Source organism: Mus musculus, chromosome 7 (genome assembly GCF_000001635.26).
Source record: "Mus musculus strain C57BL/6J chromosome 7, GRCm38.p6 C57BL/6J".
NCBI lineage: Eukaryota > Metazoa > Chordata > Mammalia > Rodentia > Muridae > Mus > Mus musculus.
The window spans coordinates 140,763,211-140,788,091 of NC_000073.6; the positions used below are offsets into that span (position 1 = coordinate 140,763,211).

The following is a 24,881-nucleotide window of genomic DNA, read 5'->3' on the forward strand; positions in this document are numbered from 1 at the left end:
GACACTCAGAATATCTCAAAGTGCTTTAGCTTTATTTACCTCTACTTTTTTGCCTCCATGGAATTTTCTGGTTGATTTGACAACGTGAAATGGGATCCAGAAGTGAGATTTCCTGTTCTGCCCTCAATTTCCAGGTGGGCCATTAGGGTTGTGGTGCCAGATCAGAAGTTAGAGGTCTGCAGCCTAGTGCTGTCTTTGGCCTGGAATGAGCAGTAAATGGTTGGAAAAAAAACCTTTCCCAGCAAACAAACACATGCAAACATGATCTGAATGCATGCCTTCTGTGCTGACCAGTGCCATGGGGAAGACATTCCCCCACCCCCAGGACTGACCTATGAATTGGTGAGGTATTCCTACATGTACTCACCAGCACCCTGACAGGTGCCAGCAACCAGAGGATTGGCAGGGCCCAGCCTCATCCTTGTCAGATCAGTAGATGCAACTTCTAAGAGGCAATGGCTCCAAGGGTCAGCCTTTGAAATGATAGCCAACTGCAGCTAATAATAAACCAGCACTTTAGGCCAAGGGAGATGAGTGGTTATTGGCTGATGAGCCACCCTCCTTCTCAACGACACGTTATAAAATCCTTGTTTCTCCTCAGGAAATTCCTACAAATTTAGAGTGGAGCCCCATCGGCACCATGGCGGTTCTTGGCATCACCGTTGCCTTGCTTGTCTGGATCGCCACCCTCCTCCTCGTATCCATCTGGAAACAGATCTATAGAAGTTGGAACCTGCCCCCAGGACCTTTCCCAATTCCTTTCTTTGGAAACATTTTTCAGCTGGATTTGAAGGATATTCCCAAGTCTTTAACCAAGGTAAGGGAAACATTGCTGTATTAAGAAAACGAGTTAGAGATTAGATATAATGTGTATATATTAAACTCAGTGCCAGCTGTTATCCAATGACAGATTACCAAGATACTGAATTAACAGTTCAGCCCATCTTGGGCATGGAACACTCACCGTGAGTAGTGCCATACAGGCTCAGAGGCCCTGTACATTTGAAGTGATTATGAGATACTGATGTTGTTGTTAACTTCCTGTGCCAACTGATACAACAGGTGTATCCTGGCTGGTATCAACCTGTGTCCAAGAACAGACTGAAAAGGAAAATGCTGAGCCAGCTGTGACTCCCCAGAATAACAGCATCTGCCTTTTGCTAATGCTGTGAACATTGCATGGACTAACCAGCCCTCAAAATGCTACCTGGCATGGAATTGATGCTTGGTGTCTGTTAAGGATTGTCTTTGCATGTGGCAGGCTAGCTACAGGCTTCAAGAGCATTGGCTCCAAGTTAGCTTGTACTGCTAGGTAAGGTAGAGCCTTAACTTTAGAGGCAAACAAGAATGTGGTGAGTGTTGGCATTGATTGTGCCTGTTTAGGCACAGAGAAGAGAATTGTGTCTAGATAGAAGGAAGGTCCTCCACAAACCCAGAAGCTTGAGGTGGAAAGAGTATCCCCATATCAGACTAGACACAATGCCCTTTCCCCAAGTCCCTCTAACTCTCTGTGAAGAACAGGAACAATAAGAGGAGATGTGGTCTGTCTAAAGCAGGCTAAGTCCTGTTCTGTGCATTGGTCCCTGTAGTTGGCAAAGCGCTTCGGGCCAGTGTTCACACTGCACCTGGGTCAGAGGCGCATCGTGGTCCTGCATGGCTACAAGGCTGTCAAGGAGGTGCTACTGAACCACAAGAATGAGTTCTCTGGCCGAGGGGACATTCCTGTGTTCCAGGAGTACAAGAACAAGGGTAAGTTGGCTTCTTGAGCTGTAGGAGGGGGCAAATTAACAGAGTACTTCGAGTACCATTTGATCCTACAAATCTTAGTGGCAGCAACAGAATAAAGAACAAGGCAAAGGCTCAGATGATGTCTTGTACCTGCATGGAAGCTGCTTTTCGGCTTGTACTGAGCAGGCATTGTGAACCCGTGACACCTCCAGACCTCCACCCTCACCATAGCCCTGATTGACTTAAAGAGTGTCAAGGACCACCTCAGCCAGGTATGGGGGGCTCTGGAATGAGGGTCCTTGAAGCTAGGTGGGTAAGGATTCGGCAGTGACAAACAGAAACAAACACAGAGGCAGTTTGAATCTGACTGTATTTTGTAGCTCTCAAGCAGGGGATTTTATACATTAAAAACCAAACATTATATCTCTTAGAAACTGTATCCAGTAAAACAATCACAAATACCAACAAAAATCATTTGGCACAGTAAAGCACAAAGATCATTCAAGCATTACAACTCTGAAACTATGTATTCAGTGAATCACAAACAGAACAGGTAACATCATTATAAATCATCAAAATATAACAATCCTAAAAGGGTGTATTCAGTAGGGGCTGTCATTCAAGGTTAGTGGCATATTTCCAAGAGCAGGTTAATAAATCTTTAGTGGTCAGTGCTCTTAACCCCTGAACTAACTTTCCAGCCCCATGGTCAACTATTATTTAACATCTAGTGCCTGATTTTTTTTATAAATCTTCAAAGTGTAAATTTAAACTATTTTAATTCTTTCTAATTATGGCTTTCTTTACCATATACTAAAACCCACCTCTGATGACACACGTGTAGCCATATGAAATTTTATTGTTGGGAAAACTTGTATCTATCAAAATAGTTTTGTAAATGATTTTAAAAGTAAAGCATTGGTTTCCCCAGGGATAAGGTCATGACCCCTTCTCTAGGGATGGTTTCTTACCCATTATTCTTGCTTAAGATCTTGGCCTAGGCTACCAGGAACATGTAGATAAGAAAAGGAATAAGAGAAAACAAAACAGATAGATTACCATGAGAAGTACAGCTCAATATTTTCCCCCCTCGGGCAAAGAGTTCCACAACCAGTTCCAGGAGGCCTCCCCCTTTTGAGGTCAGTCGCCTCAGTCTGTGGAACTTGTCACACAGATCCTACTGGAGATGGTGTGGCAATAGAGAATGGCAGATGGATTGTTTCTGAACCCAGGAAGTCTTCCCCAAAGGATTGCTCCTCGGGCTCTTGTGCTTGTCCACGCTTCTTGGGACTCTTTCCACTCAGCCTCATCTGTCTCTGAGCTGTAGCGGGTTGCATGCACACAAGTCCTTTCACTCGCTTACCCCTGCCTGGCACTCTGTTTGTAGGGATGGGCCAGGCCTTAGGTGTTTGCTTTCCTCTATTGTAGCTGGTGAGAGAGAGAGAGAGAGAGAGAGAGAGAGAGAGAGAGAGAGAGAGAGAGACTAGTTTTTCTGTGTTTTCACAGCTCCACCTTCTGCTGAGTGTGGGCACCCAGAGCCAGAGCTACTCCCAGCTCACTGGTGCCACCTGCCTCCCCAGCCTCCATCTTAACCGTACTTTCTTACTTCCTCTTTTTCACTCCAAGTATCCCAAAGCCGATGAGAGATAAGGTGCCCTGATTCCACCGAGTCAGCACTGGCGATGGGTTTCTATGAAGCTTTTTCCTTTTGTGTGAGACTTTAGGTCAAAGCATGGCCAGCTTTATGTCTTCCCCTCGGTACCTAGCTTGGTTTCCCAGACTGTTTCCAGAACGATTTTACCTCAGGCATTTGATGTCCCCTAATCAGTACTGTGGGTTTCTGTTCTATCTCAGGAGGAAAAAAACAGAAGTGACTATCTCAGTCCTTGTCCTCTGATTGAAGAGGGACCAAGCAAGGTGACAAGGACCTGTGGGAAGGGCACAAACCTCTAGCACAGCTCAGGATATAGGCCGGTGCAATTAGGGTCTGTCTTTCCACAGGCTACATTCAAGAGGCATTTGCTGCCCCTGCCTGGGGGCTCCAAAGTCCTACTGTCATGCATCCCACACAACAGCGGGCTCTATAACTCAGGTGGGCCTTGGGTAAGGATGACTTTGAGTCTCCGGTGTTCTTCCTGTGAATGGTTGTTCTCATAACATTAAGCACGGGTGTGTGGCAATGTACCAAGATAAGTGCACGCATCTTTGAGTAAATGCTGAGAAAGTGTGGTCCTGACCTGGATAGTCAGCCTAGTGAAAGGCCCCCTTGCCGCAGAGGTTGGCTGCCAGCTCTGCCACTCTCAGCCACTGGGTCACTCCTTTAATATTAAGGATAAAACTGACCCGCGACACTTAGCCCATGTCACATACATCCCTTCCCCTTCTCAGGCTGGCCATCTCTTGTTCTAGAAAGTTCTTTAGACCATAGAATGCATATGTTCCCTGAGAACTCCCACACGTGTTGCTGCGTGTTCCACTAGGCATCTCACATGCGATTAGACTGATAACATGGAAAAGATTATGAGAGTATAAGATGCAAGCAAGCTCTGCACCCCATGTGGTTATAACTCATTTTAGTTTGTCTCAGAATGCTCAGAGCCTAGTAGGTAGGTGCCTTAGACACAGTAAATACCAAAACATTATTTATTGAAGAAATGATGGTAGGAACGTAAGAGAAGTGGTGGGAAGAGGATAAAGAAAAAGAAGGACTCCTGGAGTGTAGAGGGACCAGAGGGCTTTGCTAGGCAAGAGCTGGGTAGGACTGGGTAGGGCTGTCCCTGGATACCTTGAACTGGTTCCAAGGGGATCCAAGAGCTCCAAGAGACAACTAGCAAGCCATCAATCAGGAGGACCTAGATTCAGTTTTGAGGAATGAAAAAATGCCCACAGAATTAGCTGAGCTAGAGAAAAAAAGGAAAAAAAATTTCTTTTCTGAGTTGCTGATTCCCAGTGTCCCCATGTCCTGGGGGTCACCAGGCCATGTTCTGGGAGGAAAACAATACATTTTCTTCGAAGGGAATGTACACCCTAACATTTAATTGAGAGGAAATAGCACTGTCTTTCTATCTTAATGTCTCCAAACTTGGAAGTCTTCTGACCTTTAGATTTTAGTAAAGGATGTTGATTTGAAACCATAAAGCCTTGAGTTGAAGGGCTTATGTTGTGAAGGTTAAAATCCATGAGCTCAGATATGCTGCTTAGGAATTCTACCAGGAGGCAGAAAGAGGAGAGTCCATTTTTAGAGTGGCTGCCTGCAGTTTATTTAGCGTGGTAAAAGTTCAGAGCAAAGCATGAAACCAAAGAAAACAGGTGCTCGGATAAAACACTGTGAAACACAGCCTGCTGGTCCCTTTCCTTGCGCTTCCTCTACACCTGTACATCCCACCCAGCACCCAAGTGCAGCTTTTAGCGATACTTCTCAGGTTCTTCATTAATGTTTCTTTTAATGTCTCCTTTTCCTACAAACAGCAACCAGTCCTCTTAACTCCCAGACAGCCCTCCCAGTTCCCAGCCCAGTCATTTCAAAGGTTTCTCCCAACCAGTCCTCCCTCTGTCCCCCAAAAGTCTGCATAAACAGTTCGTTCTCCCAGATTTCCCAATTCTAGCATTTCCAAACTATAACAACTATTCTAGCCTATCTGTTCTGCTCAGCTTCTCCTGGCTCAGCTGCAATCAACTGTCTTCTCTTCTCACTCAGCCAGCCCAATTCCCTTTCAACTGTCCCCTAATGATATCTTCCCTGGCTCGGCTCAGCTTCTCCCGCAACCGTCTCCTGTTTTTCACTCTGCTCAATCTCCTGGCTCAGCTGTACCATCTTCTTTTCTTTGGCCCCTACTGGACCTTCTTTCTTTCTGCACCAACTGTCTTCACTGACCCTCGTCTCTGATCATACTCTTCTGCCACCTGGCCTCTAATCCCCTTCTCTTAGCCTCTGCTGGCATTTTATATGCTCTCCTCTTCCCAGAAGTCCAAGAGGCAACCAGACACTGAAGGTCATGGTGTCAAACAGTTCTCTTAAAGGACCAGTTGACTAACAACTGGAGATCCTTTAAAGGGCCAAGCACACAACATAAAGCACACTAAACCCAAGACCATTTCCCCCTACTTCTTCAAGAGTTGGGTATTTATAGTAACCCCTGTTGGTCCCTTTTTCTTAGGGATTATTTTCAATAATGGACCCACATGGAAGGACGTGCGGAGGTTTTCCCTAAGTATCCTCCGTGACTGGGGAATGGGGAAACAGGGTAATGAGGCCCGCATCCAAAGAGAGGCACACTTCCTGGTGGAGGAGCTCAAAAAGACCAAAGGTTAGTATCTCAGCAGTCGGAAGGGTTGTGGGTGGGCTCCCAAGGCCATTGAACAACCTGAAGACAGTTGCAGCTAAAGGAACCCTGTGGAAGGAAGAGAGCAAGTTGGCCCCCTGGTACTGCCTTCTCAATTTGAGTCCCAGCTCCTTCCAGGAGAGCAAAAGTGGCTGTCAGGCATGACTGTTGTTCCCTAAGCAGCATTAAAAAGTAAAGACACTTGGAGGCTCACACATTCACTGTGTCCTCAGTGAGAGCACACAGAAGACTGGGGTGGCTAGGGAAGACAGACCATGGTAAGGTGCTCACGTTGTTTTCCAGGCCAGCCTTTTGACCCTACCTTTCTGATTGGCTGTGCACCCTGCAATGTCATTGCGGATATTCTCTTCAACAAACGCTTCGATTACGATGACAAGAAGTGTCTGGAGCTCATGAGTTTGTTCAATGAAAACTTCTACCTGCTGAGTACTCCCTGGATCCAGGTGACCCTGCTCCTCCTTTTCCATAAACCTTCAGTTGCACGGTTTCCATTAGAAAGGGAAGAAAAATTCAGATTGCATGAGAGGGACCGACCTAGAAAGTCAAACTACGGGAACATACAGGAGGGCATTTGTCTAGGTTGGCTCAGCATCCTTCTCACTTCAGGATCCGTGTATACTTGAATGTGTACACATTCCTACCCACACGACTTGGAGAACAGCACTCTCAAAAGACACCATGGGACCCAAAATTTTAATCAGTATGATAAAGACAACCATAAATTCATTGTTTGGAGGCTCCTATCAGTTACATAGTTTTGTTCTCCTTAGGCTTACAATTACTTTTCGGATTATCTACAATATCTACCTGGAAGCCACAGAAAAGTCATGAAAAATGTGTCTGAAATAAGACAGTACACACTTGGAAAAGCCAAGGAACACCTTAAGTCACTGGACATCAACTGCCCCCGGGATGTGACTGACTGTCTCCTCATAGAGATGGAGAAGGTAGAGAGCAAGATGGGCTGGGATGGGCAGGGGTGCATCATCCAAGTCTGACGTTGTAACCCAATCTCTGGTGCTGACGCTGAGCACCACAGTTGCATCTTGATGGCCATGGTTTTTCACAAGCACTCTTGGCTTCAGCATGACCACCATTCTCTTCTCTGGTCTCATTTGGATGGCAGAGGCCCTCTGTTCAGCACCCTCCAGGCCAAGATGAACTGCAACCCTTTGAGAAATCCAGTCTTATCTGAGAAAACTTTTGGTATTTATTAATCAGTTTTGCTTACCTTCCAGAGTTCTAGGTTTCCCCCACCTTCATTTTCCTGCAGCCTCTCAGCTTTCTTGCTGTAAAGGCTTGAAAACATGTAAAGTCCTACACTGATTTCCTCTAGATAATTTCCATTTGAGCAATTGCAATCAACTCAGCCTCCTCCTGCCCCTGGTCCAAAAAGCACGGTCTTGACCCTGAAAAGAGGCTGAGCTTGACCCCTACAGATAATCCTGGCACCACTGACCAAGGCAAGACCCTGTGGCCTGGTTAAGAAACCCTTTCCTATGCTTTGCCTATTTCCCGGAAGCATCGGTTTCCCTTGTCGTGGGGCAGAAAGAGCTGTTTCCTGATAGCACAAGGCGTCTGACAAAACCTGGTCCCTCCCTGATAAAGAGCAATAGGCATCACCTTCTTACCAGATCCCTATCTGTCTCCAACTTCACAGGAAAAACACAGCCAAGAACCCATGTACACAATGGAAAATATTTCTGTGACTTTGGCCGACCTGTTCTTTGCAGGAACAGAGACCACCAGCACAACTCTGAGATATGGGCTCCTGATTCTCATGAAATACCCAGAAATTGAAGGTACATGAATGAGAAGCCAAACTCCCATACATCATATCTGAGACCTGTCAGGGTCGCCCTGTGCAATTCAGGCCTCAGTTGTCATTCTGTAGCCCAGTCACTAAATGAACTTCTTTAAAAGCACATGACCTTGTATGTGCCAGGACCTAGTATCCTGATGACTGGCTAGTCCCCTACACACTCCACTGGGATGTTTATGGCCCAGTGCTGAAATGGAAAGGGGAATGAGTCTGTGATCTGCTCTGTAAATAATTTCTGATGAAGAAAACAATGTTCCAATTTCCCCTGAGAAGCATTTCCTGGATTTATAGGCTGAGACAGGGATACCAGTCAGGTTGGAGTGATCCCAGAGCATCTTACCCCAGGAAGCTCTGAAGTGGACGCTGAAAGAAAAGCAATTCAGGCTGTCTTAAATCCATTTCACTTCCTCTTCACGGCTTAGGAAGCAAAATCTGGGCAGAAAGAATTCTGTGCCTGAAGCAGGCACGGGATCTTAACACAGTATGCAGAGGGTCATACATACATTTACCAGATAGAGGAAGTGTGAGGATCCCTACATGTAAGTCATTGGGGCTCACCTTTAGTAAAGAAACTGGGGGGGCTGACAAACTAAGGGGAAGGTGCTCTAAGGCCTGAAACCTTGCCATTCTCTGAGCTGGGCATAGATTGGGCAGCTACTGCATACAAAGCAATGTTTCCCAAGAACATTATTGTGTGTCTGTCTGGTCCAGGTCTAAGATCTGAGCTCTGGCCTTCCTGTCAGCAATGCCTTTGACTTTCCACACCACAGAGAAAAAAAAATGGAATATGACTAAAGTCCAAGGAGGGAAATATACAAATTACAGTAGCTAGAACTTTTATTACTGTGCTAGGGAAACATAAATTTTAAAATGTTTTAAATTAGTAACATAATGGATTTCTAAAATAGTCAAGGAGTAAGTAAATGTGACAGCTATCTATACATCGATTACCAAATTGGACGTCTATTGACATTTTGTGATGTTTGCTTTGGAGCTATTTTTAAAATGAAGCATTATACGGCCAGCTAGAGCCCCACTAACTCAAACTCCCCTGCCTCACTCCCCAGATACAGTGATGCTTCAGGTCCACTATGTAGCATGCCTGTGTGACATGGACATTTAATGTTAACTAAATATCAATGCATAACTAATATTTTATTTTATGCATGCTTTAGTATTATACCATACCATACACAACTTATTGCAACTTGCATTTTTTTTTACTCCACATATTATAAAGTTCCATAGTAAATCCCAAACACAGAAAGACCAAGGAACTTGACAAAGGTTGCTATTGCCTGTGTCATGATCATGGGGGCTTTTAAACTTCATTAACTATGGACTAGTCTGTCACCCTCTTCCTAATTTTAACAACAGTAAACTGTCCTAGAGTAAACAATGCAAAGGTTTCCCTCTAAGAAGACATTTCCAAGACCCTTTTATCTCTACTGCTGATTGGAAAAAATATCACAAACTATGTCAATAGATGCCCAAACTTCCTGTCAACTGTGAATAAGCTCACAGGTCTTAGCTTTCACTGGCACTTATAAGGAAATGATTTGGCAATTCAAAGTACTCAGGGCTTATAAACGTATAATATAACTCAGGGTTAAGTGCTCCATAAACATCTACTGGGTGGCTTGGCAGACACACGGAAGAAGAGTTAGACAGATATGTAGGTGAATGGAACTATTGCAGGATCGTGGGATAGATGGATGAGAGGGAGAATGAGTAGGTAAGAATGTGGAGGGTGCTATACTGGTGGGTAAATGAATATGTAAGTGTATGGAAAAACGGGTGGGTTACAGGGGTAAATAGGTGAGCAGGCAGATGGAAATGATGATATGGGTAGATGGTACGTTTACATCCATTCTAGATTTAACCCTTGAGACTGACTTTATCCCTATCTTGGCAGAGAAACTTCATGAAGAAATTGACAGGGTTATTGGGCCAAGCCGTGCCCCTGCAGTCCGAGACAGGATGAATATGCCCTACATGGACGCTGTAGTGCATGAGATTCAGAGATTCATCAACCTCGTCCCTTCCAACCTGCCCCACGAAGCAACCCGAGACACCGTGTTCCGAGGATATGTCATCCCCAAGGTCAGCCATCAGTTGGAAAGCACTCCATGGGCATTGTCCTGTTAGCTTATCGCCGAGGTCGCCCTTCAGGAGACTCACCCATAGTCACTCCAATAACCTCATGACCAAAGAAATCAAAGAAATGGAAAATATCACCTCAACTGGTCCAGAGGACTTGTGAACCACTCTTAAAACTGAGATCCCATGGCAGCACAACCGAGCCTGGGACCCATCCTCTGAAAGATATCGGGCCTTCCTTTTCATTTAGACCTGATCTGATCCCTGTCTCTTTTTCTACATAGTCCTTAAATAAACAACACTGCAAATTTAAAATATGCTAGCCTACATATGTAAAATTCCAACAGCCCTCTTCACTAGGGTCTTCCAGATGAAAGAAAGCCTATGTTTTGTTAACTTGACTAATAGAACTTCTAATTCTTCCAGGGTACAGTTGTAATTCCAACTCTGGACTCCCTTTTATTTGACAACTATGAGTTTCCAGATCCAGAGACATTTAAACCTGAGCATTTTCTGAATGAAAATGGGAAGTTCAAGTACAGTGACTATTTCAAGGCGTTTTCTGCAGGTAAGCAGAGTTCAGGAGTTATGTCTTCCCTGGGAAACTGTCTTGTTCAGCCCTAAACTTCCTCCCATGTGCTCTTCCCCCATCCTAGATGAGGACTACCATCTCGACTCCATTATGCCCCTGTAATATACAACCCAAGTACATTCGTCCCTGTTCAGAGAAGTCAATCGACAGATTTCACAAGGAGCCCAGGAAATCAGAGTTCTGGGTGGATTATCACAGAATGGACATGGTTTTCTAATTAATTGTTGAACTACTTCTACTCTAACCAGACTCCATAAAAAGCTCTCAGAACTGTATTACCTAATTCTTCATACGTTTCAACAAAAATTACTAAGCTCTATTCATTAGTTACCTGGGCTCCTCTTAGGAAGCATCCAAACCTCGCAGATGGTCCCATGGCAGGGCCTCACCTAGGGTTCCTGTAAAGGGAGACCCACAGCCAGTTCAATCATCTTAACAGTCCATGTTTTGCATAGGCTTCACTTGCCCCAGCTTCCTAGAGTTATGGACGATACAGTTTGGGTCCATTTCCCTAAACTACTACTTGTTTATGCAGTGGAGCTCTCAACGAGTGGGGTCAGTTGCTGGTTCAAGTCAGTGTCACTGACATTCATGAGCTCTGACATATGGGCATTGGTGTTCTGGGACTAAGGGCAAGGATGGAGAATCCTGGTTTCAGTGGTGTGCCTGAAGCCTCCTCCCACACCTCCAAGCCCTCAATGTTATGCGAGTTAGCTCTGCTCTGCTCCCTCAGCACCTCATCAGCACTGTTGTCTCTTCTAGGAAAGCGCGTGTGTGTTGGAGAAGGCCTGGCCCGCATGGAACTGTTTCTGCTTTTGTCTGCTATTCTGCAGCATTTTAATCTGAAGTCTCTGGTTGACCCTAAGGATATCGACCTCAGCCCTGTTACAATTGGCTTTGGCAGTATCCCACGCGAATTTAAACTCTGTGTCATTCCTCGTTCATGAGACCTGCTGCCCATCATTATCCCTTACAAAATGACTGTTTAAAAAAATGCCAAGCGGGCTGGTGAGATGGCTCAGTGGGTAAGAGCACCCGACTGCTCTTCCGAAGGTCCGGAGTTCAAATCCCAGCAACCACATGGTGGCTCACAACCATCTGTATCGAGATCTGACTCTGTCTTCTGGAGTGTCTGAAGACAGCTACAGTGTACTTACATATAATAAATAAATAAGTCTTTAAAAAATGCCAAGCATATGGAGTTCCTATCATAAAATGAAACAGAAAAGTATAAGATATTGATGAACTATGTTAGTTGTAGATTTAATGAGAGCCTTGTCCCCTTGACCATGTGAAAGTTCCCCAGTGAGTGAATAGCATTTCACAGCCAGTAGTATAACATCTTCTAATCTATCAGTCCCTGACTTCTCAAAATAATTTGCTTGCATATGCATGGATGATCTGGTTATCTGCCCATCACAAGATACTGAACTAACAATATACTCAAAGTTCTTTTACCATATAGGTATCATATTCTTGGGTTCCTAGGACTATAATGTGAGCAGCTTTATGCTGACCCAACTTTTTCCAGCTGATTTATGTTGGGGTTCTACTTAAACCCAGAATTAACAGATACTACGACAGTGACCCTACTGAAGGTGTTTGGATCATCATAGCTCCACAATGGCAAGACTGCTTCCAGGAGGGGAAAAAAAGTGTCATTTTAGAATTTACTTTAGGGCAGAAATGTTTCAACTTCATAGATTACTGTTACAGAAATCCTGAGTGAGGTAACCCAATCACAAAAGAACTCACACAATATGTACTCACTGATAAGTGGATATTAGCCCAGAAACTTAGGATACCCAAAACAGAAGATACAATTTGCTAAACACATGAAACTCAAGAAGAACAAAGACCAAAGTGTGGACACTTTGCCCCTTCTTAGAATTGGGAACAAAACACCCATGGAAGGAGTTACAGAGACAAAGTCTGGAGCTGAGACGAAAGGATGGACCATCTAGAGATGGCCATATCCAGGGATCCCTCCCATAATCAGCTTCCAAACGCTGACACCATTGCATACACTAGCAAGATTTTGCTGAAAGGACCCAGATATAGCTGTCTCTTGTGAGACTATGCCGGGGCCTAGCAAACACAAGAAGTAGATGCTCACAGTCAGCTATTGGGTGGATCACAGGGCCCCCAATGGAGGAGCTAGAGAAAGTAACCAAGGAGCTGAAGGGGTCTGCAACCCTATAGGTGGAACAACAATATGAACTACCCAGTACCCCCCCAGAGCTCGTGTCTCTAGCTGCATATGTATCAGAAGATGGCCTTATCGGCCATCGGTGGAAAGAGAGGCCCATTGGTCGTGCAAACTTTATCTGCCTCAGTACAGGGGAACATCAGGGCCAAGAAGTGGAAGTGGGTGGGTGGGGGAGTGGGTGGGAGAGCGTGGGGGGGACTTTTGGGATAGCATTGGAAATGTAAATGAAATCAATACCTAAAAGAAAAAAAGAAAAAAAGAAAGATAGGATGTACGTAGCTCTAGGGGCCATTAACTAATTATAGCATCATCTGGCCACTGTCTAAGGTCGACACCTGGTCAGCAGAGTCACCAACTATCTTCTCTTGGTGGTAAAGCTTGAGATGGTTCAAGCCTGGCTCTCTTTTCGAGGAAGTAGCATTAACTTCACAAATACTATTGCAGAAAAGGCATGGTGGCACACATCTTTAAACCCAGCACTCAGGAGGCAAAGGCAGGCACAGATCTCAGTGAGTCTGAGGCCAGCCTGGTCTACATAGCAAATTCCAAACAAGCCAGGACTAAAAATGAGATTCTGTCTCAAAACAAAGAAACAAATAAAACAGGAGTACAGTTCTTTAGAAGAATTAGTCTGGCCTTAAGGAACTTACTATTGCTTTTAGTGTACATATTTCCTCCAAGCTTGGCATGCCCATGCCCATCTTGAAAGTACAGTAACTGTGGCAACCTATAGAAAACTTTGTTCCTGAATCATGGCAATGCAACAGAGCAGACGTCAAGATCTTTAAGAATAGGGCTGTTAGCATCCACTTCTGCATGGAAGGGAAGTATCAAAAGACCCTCAGGAGACCCTTACAAAATCCTCTTCTAGCATTCCACTAAATTCTGTAAGATGAAAAAGAAAAAAAAAAGAACCTGACTGAGGCAGAATTTTAAAAGATATAGATAGCTCTTGTAAATCTCCCTGCTAACTCATTTATTCACTGAGCTGGATTTGACAGAATCTTTCCTTTTTGTCCCCTTCCATATTTAAGGTAAATATACATTCATTTGCATCTTACCAGGAAAACCACAAAACAAATAGCAACCAAACAAGGACCCAATAGAACCAAAGATGAATGGGGAAGGTCTGCCCATTTATGTCCTCCCCAACCAAAAGAGCATTTTTAGTTTAAGATGTTCCTGGCAACAGTTTGGGATTGCTCACACACAATATAGACCACATGCAGACTTAAATTTCATTTATTTTGCTTGAAGAATGAGGTGGTTTATAGTGAGAATTAAGAGCTGGTGATGTGTCTTCCTTTTGTTTCAAAGTATATGCTATTCTGGGCCTACATGAGGGAACTAAATTACCAAGTGGCTTCAGATCCTGTGAGAAGGTTCAGATCAGCATCCTCTGCTCAAGAGAAGAAGCGTGTGTCAGATACTAGTGGTGAGCAAGAGACAGGGAAAGCATTTACTAAGGGTCTGCAGTGTGGACCCTAAGCTAGGTGAAACTCAAAATTGAGCCAAGACATCTCCAGGTTCAAAGACTTGAGGGGCTTGGCCCCAACACCCATTCTTCCACTCGGCACATACTCAGATGAAGCAGGCTACACAAAACATCCGCAAGTGATGTCTGAAGTCAGTAAGTCCTCCAGGCTGAGGAGGGTATTAGGTCCTGCTTGATGGGCGCTCTTGGTCTTGGGCTGTCTCCTCGTGGACTTCTACAGGTTTAGGACTGGCCTGTGGGAGGTAAAGGCCCAGGCATTTTTCCCTGCTCCTACCACCCCTTTCTACCTTTCTGTGCCCATGCTACCATGAGTTTACACCTCTGCCTCAGCTGTGCCTCCTCAGAGGAATGCCCTTTCCACAGACTATACTCTGGAGAATACCACTTTTTTCCTTTCCCTTCTGTTCCCGGATTTACCATCCTCCATGAGCTGTCTTCTTCGTTTTGCGTACTATGAGCAAGGATCTGTACCCCATGCTTTTCCAGTTCTTCCTTCAGCCTGTCCGGGAAGCGTGAAGGACGAGAATGAAAGCAGAAAAATCAAGAAAATATGAAGAGACATACCGGCAGAACAGGGGAAACAGCTGCCATTCACCTTCCTGGGAGAAATGAGGACACAGGAGCTCCGTGCCTACCTCTGCCGTTTCTGCTGTAGCTGGTGGCACCTCTGCTGCAGCTGCTCGTGCTGCTGAGCTGCAGCCTCTAGGAACTCCTCAGCTTTCTTGTTCTCATCCTTGAACATCTGCCTGATAGTGTGGAAAGAAGTCAGTGCTAGACATTTCCTCCTCCTGCCCCACCCTGCATCTTACATTGCTGCAGCTGCCTCATGGCTTCGGAGGAAGAGTCCCTCAATGAGGCTGGAAGAACCCTCAGGCCCGCCCAGGGCACACAGCCGCTGTCTCACATCCTCCAGCTTTACTTTCATCAGTTTCTCTACAGAGAGAAAGAGTAATAAGAAGGTAAGGGCAGGTTGGTGCAGCTGAGAGCCACCCTTCTGGCCCTGACCTCACCTTCCTTGAGCAGCTGCTCCTTGCTGCTGTCCAAAACACACATCTCCTTTGTCAGATGTTCAGGCTTCTGGGGTGGGGGGGCACAAACAAGAAGATATGTCCAGATCTCCTGGCTCCCCTGAGCTTCAGAGAAGCCTGTCTACATCTCATCATTTCTCCTCTCAGTAAGTTTCACTTCCGAGGACCCTGCCCCTTGGTGTGTGCCAGCTATGGTTTATGGATCTCGTCATTCCCTCTCCTCGGACCTTTAACCCTGTAATGAGGTTCTAGGGCAAGTATTCGAAACCCTAAAATCTGCAATCCTACAATCCTGAGACACTCTGAAGACTTAGGTATTAGCGTTTCTTCCTCTCTTCTCTCCTCCTGGCCTCCTCACTGACATAGAGAACACTGAATGGACACAGCAACATGAGTGAATGGTAAGGACCAATACTGAAGACACCAAGTATCTCAAGAGTGGTCACCAGGGACTGGATTTACGATGACAGCAGGACCACCAACCAATGCTTGCACAGGGACAAAGTATAATAGGTAGCATAGTGTTGTATGACTCACATGAAATTCCAAGGTGTCCTTATGTTGACTCATCAAAGTCTCCAGATGTTCTTCAAAATCCAACCTAGGAGGCAACCACAGAGCCATGATGGCCATGAACTACCACAGAGCTAGGCCAAGGTCTGAGTCTATATAGCACCCAAGGACTTCGTGTCCACTCTTACACAAGGAATAGCTTCACCCCTTGACCATCCAGGACTATGGCTGGCCATCCCGGGCATTACTATACCTATATCACGTCCCCAGCCCAAGCCTCACACCTTGAGGTTTACCTCAGTTTTCTTAGTTTGGCCTTCTCTTTGTCGATCTGGGAGTTCAGGAAAGAAATTCTCTCTTTACACTCCTGCAACATGCTGTGCTTCCTGGGAAAGAAACCAACACTCAGCCATGTTCTTTGAATGACTCTCCTGGAGGGAGGGCTGGGGGCTTCTATTCTGTTCCTCTGTATTCAAGCCTGTGTCTAGCAGAGCAGATGGTGTGGGAGGTAACAGGAACACTTAGGGAAACCACTGCAGGCATGGCATCTTACCTCTGTGCCTCACTTTCCTTCTCCTGGCAGTGCAGCTGCATAATCCTCAGGGTCTCTGTAAGGATAACAACAGTGCCCTCTGAGTGCTTGCTAAGGCATCTAATTTGGCAAATAGAAAAAAACATATCACATCAAGTCTGTGGACACTTGATTGGATTTTGACATTTTCTGGGTCTGGTAAAAGCCATAGGAATGTCACAAGGTTGGGAGTTCTTAAGTTTCTAGCTACTAGAGAGAGTGGGCTTAGATAGGGTATCACAAAGCCTAGAAATGGGTAATATGGGAATACCTTCCTTTCTGTTCAAAATATCCTTCAGACGTACTTTCTCTTCACGTACTAGAAAAGATGATGAAGGTTCAGGCATTAGAGACCAAACACAGAAACGTCAAGGGCAGTCATACGAGAGGCAAGTATAACTGTGACCCTAACCCAGATGCAGTTTCCTTGAGGTAAGTTCCTACCCCTACGGGTATCCACATTCCTGTAAACACAATGTGCCCTAATTTTCACAAAAGATATCCATGTCCATGTACAACAACCACTGGGACCAGGAAAAACAACACCAATCAAAAGGGCTATGTGATCAGGTAATGCAAGATGACTAAGAAAGACATTTCTAATAATATACAGCTGCTGGTGTGAGGCAATAACTTGTATTATCTAGGGCAATACATGGAGGATCATCTCTGCAAAGGACTCAGGGCAGAACAGGCCTCAAAGGCATTTCCACAGCCCTCCTGTTAGAAGATGGGACTGCTAGAAGAAATGAGGTTGGAGGAGAAGTCATGGCCCGGGTGTTTGCAGGACTGCATTAGAAGTCTAAGACATCATAGAAACCTCTAGTGACTCTCAGTTAACTTACGTAAGTCCAGTTCCTTCTGCAGGTTGTCCCAGACAGTCTGGGCCTCTCCAAGCTCCTCACTGGCTTTCTTTTTTGCTTTACCAAAGAGGAGGACAGACATTTGGTAAGTACAGCCTCAAGGACAAATGAGGAGATTTCACACTCTCCCCCCAAAGAAAACTTAGAGGGGGCCCAGATTTTACAAAGCAGGAAACAAGGCTTTCTAAATCCTGGCCCTTCTTGCTAGGCTCGGGTGGCAGCAGGGCTGTGTTCACAGGCAAATGACTATGGCGGTTACAGGCAGAAGGGCCCTGCACTTATGCTCTCATGAAATAACTACAGAGACTTTAACAAGGACCCCTGTATTTCCACTTTTTATTGGGCCTGGCCAGTTAAAACTTGTAGCTGGTCCTGGATGGCAGCCAATCACTGAGCTCACCTTGCTGAACCTCATTAATACGGTTAATCAGGACCTCAATCCGGGGCTCTAGGCTTCCCACTGCAAAGCAAAAAGGAAGCTCATTATTGATAGAGTGTGTCTAACCTGGGATTCTACAGCTTTTACTTTACAGAAATCTCCTAAGCATCTCACGTGTACAGGTGCTACATTACGGTCTCAATCTAGGATTGTGGGGACAAGGAACAGACCGATAGAGATACTGAGCCAAGCTGTAGGAACTTCAGTCAAGAGAAATGAAGCAAGGGGAGAGGTCCATAGGCAAAGGTCAAAAAGTGCTTCTCAGATATGGGAAAGTGTCTTGGGGGGCTTCCATCAAGGAAGGCAGGCCCTCAGGCTCTCTGGGTAAAGCAGTGGGTGCCCTGAGGAGGAAATGAGAAGGAAACAGGATACATATGATCAAGTAGAAGGTGGCAGGATGTAAAGTGGAAGAGGTTATGGGTAAAACCTCTGGATCTAACAGACTGCTGTGAAGTCAAAGGAGACCTGGGACGGTGCTTTGGGAAGACATATTGCCTTCTTCTGTTCACTCTCATGCTACTATAACTTTGAATCATCATGACTCCCTTTTAGTTCAAAAACTAAAATTTAAGGAACAGTGAGATGGTTCCATGGGTAAAGGTACTTTCTACCAAGCCTGACAACCTGAGTTTGATCCCTGGAACCCACATAGAAGGAGAGAACTTAAGCTACCCTCTGACGTCATTACATGGTATGTGTGAGCATGCACATTGCATACATACATACATACATACATACATACAAAACACCAAATTTTCTTTAAAATTAAAACTTATGTTCAGAAGCATCTATTTTTATTTTATGTGTATGAGTGTTTTGCTTGCATATATGTATATGTACCACACATGTGCCTGGTGCCCACATGGCATCAGATCTCCTAGAATTGGGCTCACTAATAGTTGTGAGACACCATATGAGTGCTGGAAAACAAATCTGTCCTTTGCAAGAGTTGTAGTGGTCTTAACTACTGGCCTATCTCTCTACACACATACATCCAAATTTAAGTTTTCAAGTTAATGTGAGTAAAATAAATTCTTATTTTTGTGAATAGCAATGCTTGGACATGAATCTATATCTGCCTGACTTCAAACCTCAGAGTAAGAGATACATGACCTTTCTGCAACTTTTTCACCATGTCCATTAAGTCTTCAATTTTCTGTGTGGACCCATACTGCCCTGTGGAAATAAAACCAAACATTTCAAACTCAGCAGTATAAAACAGCCAGAAGGATCCAATACCTAGGCTGATACTGAGATTAGCTGAGGACAGACCTCCAACCAGAGCAGTGTTACTGATCCTTGTCCCAAAGGAATAGTACAAAAAAGTGAACTGGGCCCTTCCATGGTTAGCCTTTTCCTACAGGATACAATAGCACCACACATATTCTCTTCATAAAACTCAAGATGAGGCCAGTGCTGTAGTTAATTTCTCTTGTGCTGCTGATATTATCAAGCTAGGTCTCCTAAGTATGATACTAGGGTACTAGGTATAATTGTGCCTACCTGTAATCTTAGAGAAAATTACAGGAAGATCATCATTTTGAGTTCAACCTAGCCTACGTCACAAGGTCAAGTCCATCTTGAGCTACACAGAAATCCTGACTCAAAAGGCAGATGGCTAGGGATTTATCAGAACCTACTATAATGGCTTATACTAGACAAAACTGGTAAATCTAGATGAAATGGATGGTTTTCTACACAGATAGCACATACCAAAGTTAAAGCAAGATCAGGTAAACTATCTAAACAGTCTTATAACCCCTAAGGAAACAGAAATAGTTATTTTAAAAAACCCTGCCAACCCCCCCCCCAAAAAAAACCAGGGTCAGATGGTTTTCAGTGCAGAATTCTACCAGACCTTCGAAGAAGAGCTAATACTTCAAACTATTCCAGAAAATATAAACAGAAGGAACACTACCTAATTCATTCTATAAAGCCACAATTACTCTGATATCTAAACCACCTAAAGACCCAATGAAGAAAGAAAACTTCAGATCAATTTCCCTCATGAATATCAATGCAAAAATACTCAATAAAATTCTCACAAACCAAATCCAAGAACACATCAACATGATCATTCACCATGGTCATGTAGGCTTTGTCCCAGGGATCCAGGGATGGTTCAATGTATGAAAATCCATCAATGTAATCCACTATATTATAAACAAACTCAAAGAAAAAAATCACACGATCTTTTCATTAGATGCTAAAAAAGCCTTTGAGAAAATCCAACACCTCTTCATGTTAAAAGCACTGGAGAGATCAGGAATTCAAGGCTCATACCTAAACATAATTAAAACAATATATATCAAACCAACAGCCAATATTAAATTGAATGGAGACATACTTGAAGCAATCCCACTAAAATCAGGGGCAAGTCAGAGCTTCCCATTCCTTCCCTACCTATTCAGTATAGTACTCAAAGTTCTAGCTAGAGCAATAAGACAACAAAAGGATACCAAGGAGGATACAAATTGGCAAAGAAGTCAAGTTATCACTACTTGCAGATGATATGATAGTATACATAAGTGACCCCAAAAATTCTACCAGAGAACTTCTACAGCTGATAAACAACTTCAACAAAGTAGATGGATATAAAATTAACTCAAACATATCAGTAGCCTTCCTTTATACAAATGACAAACAGGCTGAGAAAGAAAATAGGGAAATGACACCCTTTACAATAGTCACAAATAATATAAAATATCTTGGTGTAACTCTAGCCAAACAAGTAAAAGATCTATATGACAAGAACTTCAAGTTTCTGAAGAAAAAAAAATCAAAGAAGACCTCAGAAGATAGAAATATGTCCCAAGCTCATGGATTGGTAGGATTAACATAATGAAAATGGCCATCCTACCAAAAGCAATCTATAGATTCAACACAATCCCCATCAAAATTCCAACACAATTCTTCAAAGAAAGAGCATTTCTCAACTTCATGAGGAAAAACAAAAAACTCAGGATAGAGAAAACAATTCTCAACAATAAAAGAACTTCTGAGGGTCACCATCCATGACCTCAAGCTGTACTACAGAGCAATAGTTATATTTTTTAAATGCATGGTATTGGTACAGAGACAGACAGGTTGATTAATAGAATAGAATTTGAAGACCTAGAAATAAAACCACACACTTATGGGCACTTGATCTCTGACAAAGAAGCCAAAACTACACAATGGGAAAAAAAGCATCTTCAATAAATGGTGCTGGTCTAACTGGCAGGTGGTATGTAGAAAAATGAAATACATCCATATGTGTCACCTTGCACAAAGCTCAAGTCCAAGTGGATCAAGGACCTCAACATAAAACCAGATACATTGAATCTAATAGAAGAGAACTTAGGAAGAGCCTCGAATTCATTGGTACAGGGGCAGGAATGATTTCCTAAACAGAACTCTAATGGCTCAGGCTCTAAGATCAAAAATTGATAAATGAGACCTCATGAAACTGAAAGGCTTCTGTAAGGCAAAAGACACAGTCAATAGGAAAAATTGGCAGCCTACAGATTGGGAAAAAAATATTCTTTAACCCACATCCAATAGAGGGCTAATATCCAAAAATATATAAAGAACTCAAGAAATTAACTTCCAGTGGAGCAACATGCCTAAGTTTTATTGTGACTACTGTGATACGTCTCTTACCATGATTCTCCGTCTGTGAGGAAGACACACTGCAGTGGTCAGAAACACAAAGAGAATGTAAAAGACTATTACCAGAAATGGACGGAAGACTGGCCCAGTGCCTGACTGACAAAACAATGGCTGCATTTCAACACAGAAAGATCCTTCCAGGTCCATTCTCTACTCTGCCTGCAGAGGCCATAATCCCACCCCACCCCACCCCCACCCCCCAGTCTCCGGGGTTCTCCTTGGCCTGGAATGATGCTTGTATCCCACATGGGAGGCCCTCCCATGATACCAGTGATGGGTCTCCTCCTCCTGGGATGATGCCTGTGGGACCAGCTCCTAGGATGAGACCACGCATAGGTGGCCACATGCCCATGACGCCGGGGCCTCCAATGATGAGACCTCCCGCCCACCCTATGATGGTGCCCACATGGCCTGGCCCTACTCAGCCAGACAGATGAGAGCAGATGAGCTCTTTATCATTTTGTATTTCTTGTTCTATTTCATCAGGAGTTCTTGGTGCTGAGCCTGAGTGTTTACTAGATGCATGACAAGGAACTTCCCTTCCTAACGGAGAGAATACTTTTGGAGGGAGAAGTAATACCAAAAGGTGCGGTGTTCACTTATATTATGAAATGTGAAAATAAAATCACCAGCTCTTTTAGTTTAAAAAAAAGAAAGAAAGAAAGAAATTAACTTCCAAAAACCCAATTAAATCAATTTCAAAATGGGGTACAGAGCCAGAGGATTCACAATGGAAGAATCTCAAATGGCCAAGAAGCACTTAAAGAAATGGTCAAAGACCTTAGTCACCAGGGAAATGCAAATCAAAACGACCCTGAGATTCCACTTTACACCAACCAGAATGACTAGGATCAAGAACTCAGTCAACAGCAGATGCTGGCAAGGATGTGGAGAAAGAGGAACACTCCTCCACTGTTGGTGAGACTGGTACAACCACTCTGGAAATCAATCTGGAGGTCCTCAGAAAATTGGAAATAGACCTGCCTGAAGACCAAGCCATACCAGCACTCTCAGGCATATTTGCAAAAGATACCCTACCACACCAGAAGGACACATGTTCCACTATGTTCAAACAGAGTTATTTTTAATAGCCAGAAGCTGGAAACAACCCAGATGTCCCTCAGCTGAAGAATAGATATAGAAAATGTGGTTCATTTACACAATGAAATACTACTCAGCTATTAAGAATGAGGACATCATAAATTTTGTAGGCAAGTGGATAGAACTAGAAAATATCATTCTGAGTGAGGTAACCCAGACCCAAAAGGACATACATGGTATGTACTCATTAATGCGTGGATACTAGCCAAAAGTAAAAAATACTTAAGATACAACCCACAGACTGCACGAAGTTTAACATGCAGAACGGCCCAAGTGAGGATGCTTCAATCCCACTTAGAAGAGGGGAAGAAAACAACCACGAGAGGTAGACGGAGAGAGGGATCTGGGTGGAAGAGGGGAAGGGAGAGGACAGGGAGAACAGGATCAGGTATGGGAGGTTGGACAAAAGAAGCCCAGAGGACCGGAAGAATAGAAATATGCAGCATCGGAGGATGGGAGGTGAGAGGACCCTCTAGAAAGTACTGGGATGTGAGAAATTCTCAAGAATCAATGGGGGTAACCTTAACCGAAATGCCCAACAGTGGGGATAGGGAACTCAAAGAGTCCACCTCCAGTAGATAGACCAAGCCTCAAGTGGGGGAATGAGTTACCAACCCACAATCAAAATCTCTGACACAGAATTGTTCCTGTCTAAAAGAACTGCAGGGACAAAAATGGAGAATAAACTGAATGAAAGGTGGCCCAATGACCAGCCCGACTTGGAATCCATCTCATGGGGGATTCAGAGGGAACCAAGGCCTGGCACTATTAATGATGCTATGATGTGCTTACATCTGAGAGGCCCTACCAGTAGCTGACTAAAACTGACACAAATACTTACACCCAACCATTGGACTGAAGTCGGGGACCCCTATGGTTGATTTAGAAGAACTGAAGAAGCTGAAGTGGAGGGCAACCCTATAGGAAGACCAGTAGTCTCATCTCACCCAGATCCTAGGGAGCTCCCAGAGACTGAGCCACCAATCAGGTAGCATAGAGAGCCTGGTCTGAGGCCCTTAGCACATACATAGCAAAAGAGGTCCAGGTCTGGCCTCAGTGGGAGAAGATGTGCCTAATCCTTGAGAGACTTGAGACCCCAGGGAGAAGGGAGCCCTGGTGGAGGGGAGCATCCTCTCAGAGATTTCAATATATTACATATATTTAAACGTAATATGTAAAATGTAATTTAACATATTACATTTAAATATGTGAATACTTAAAAAAAAATAGCTCTCAGCTCCAGCACTATGGCCTAATGGCCTGCCTGCTACCATGATTCATGCCATGATACAAATGTACTGACCCTGTAGAAACTGAAACCAAGCCCCCAGTAAAATGCTTTTACAAAATAATAATAATAATAATAAAAAGAAATAGATTTTTAAAAGCAACTAGATACTTTATGTGATTGGGGAATTGGTGCTGTTGTATAGCTGTAGAAACTGTTATTTTTCTGGAGTACTTGTCCTCTAGACACATATGGGCCATTTATGGGGTTGTCTGGTCTGTCTGGGGTGGTCGGTCATAAAACAGAGGACTGAGTGATGGGGATGGGGGAGGGCTGACAAACCATCCTAACCATCAAAGCTGGGCAGGAGAATCACAGCGTACGCCCACCTTGCTCTACGCTTTTGTATAAACTTAAATTTATCACAATAAAAATATCGTTCTACCGCCCCATACACAGAAAGGTGCAGAAAAGTTCTGAGAACCGAGGTTTTGTTCGGACGCGGTCCCAGCACCCCCTTGGCAGAGGCGCTAAGATGGCATCAAGTTCTGGACGGCAAAAGGGCGACTGCAGCTCGGTAGGGTCACAGGACTTCAGGCCTGGTGCCACAGGCCCTGGTGCGGGCCCGCCCGTTCTGAAGGTGACAGGTGTGTGACCTACAACAACCCCACACTAGGCCTGGCATCACAGGGAGACAGCAAGCTGGCTTCTCCTCAGTCAGGATCCCAGTCAGCCCTCTCCCGGGGTTCGCGTCCGCCCGCGTGATCTCCTCAGACCTCGACAGGCAGCCCGCTCACCCCCGCCAGCTCACCATGCCAACCCAGGCACCCTTCAGCCACTACCTCTGGCCCCCTCAGGCCCGTGGAGCAGGTCTGCTGAGCCCTCGGGCTCCATACCCAACGGCTGCGGTCTGGTGGCCATACTGCTCCACTTCCTCAGCTGCCGCAGCAGCTTCCAGGCTGTTAGACACTGCACCTGCGCAGTACGCTGCGCGGGGAAACACGAGAGGACCGCGTGGCTAGCTGCTGCGCATGCGCAAGGGTAAAGCCATGCCCCCACCACCACTACCACCAAATACAAGTCCGATTTAAACGTGATAGTCGGAGTGAAGACTTCCAAGCAGTGTTTGGCCAGTTTCAGAGGCAAGTGCATGAACAAGCATAAAGGCCTCACCCTCTACAAAGGTTAGGTCGTCAAA

General features: G+C 44.6%; 2 protein-coding genes and 1 pseudogene across 2 annotated transcripts; 2 read left to right on the top strand and 1 right to left on the bottom strand.

Moving 5' to 3' along the window:
- The first annotated feature begins 608 nt into the window (after window positions 1-608).
- Cyp2e1 (cytochrome P450, family 2, subfamily e, polypeptide 1) lies at window positions 609-11,780 on the top strand. The gene is made up of 9 exons (NM_021282.3): window positions 609-817; window positions 1,590-1,749; window positions 5,886-6,035; window positions 6,354-6,514; window positions 6,842-7,018; window positions 7,732-7,873; window positions 9,809-9,996; window positions 10,420-10,561; window positions 11,348-11,780. The coding sequence occupies exons 1-9, from the start codon at window positions 641-643 to the stop codon at window positions 11,530-11,532; spliced, it is 1,482 nt and encodes a 493-aa protein (NP_067257.1). The 5' UTR covers window positions 609-640; the 3' UTR covers window positions 11,533-11,780.
- A 2,238-nt stretch (window positions 11,781-14,018) lies between these two features.
- On the bottom strand, window positions 14,019-24,644 carry Syce1 (synaptonemal complex central element protein 1). The gene is made up of 13 exons (NM_001143765.1): window positions 24,526-24,644; window positions 18,817-18,879; window positions 17,665-17,724; window positions 17,247-17,321; window positions 16,673-16,720; window positions 16,384-16,438; window positions 16,127-16,216; window positions 15,855-15,918; window positions 15,300-15,366; window positions 15,099-15,222; window positions 14,925-15,035; window positions 14,707-14,788; window positions 14,019-14,522 (listed from the first exon to the last, which is right to left on the bottom strand). The coding sequence occupies exons 1-13, from the start codon at window positions 24,602-24,604 to the stop codon at window positions 14,451-14,453; spliced, it is 990 nt and encodes a 329-aa protein (NP_001137237.1). The 5' UTR covers window positions 24,605-24,644; the 3' UTR covers window positions 14,019-14,450.
- Gm29799 lies at window positions 21,305-21,791 on the top strand (annotated as a pseudogene).
- Window positions 24,645-24,881: the final 237 nt, after the last annotated feature.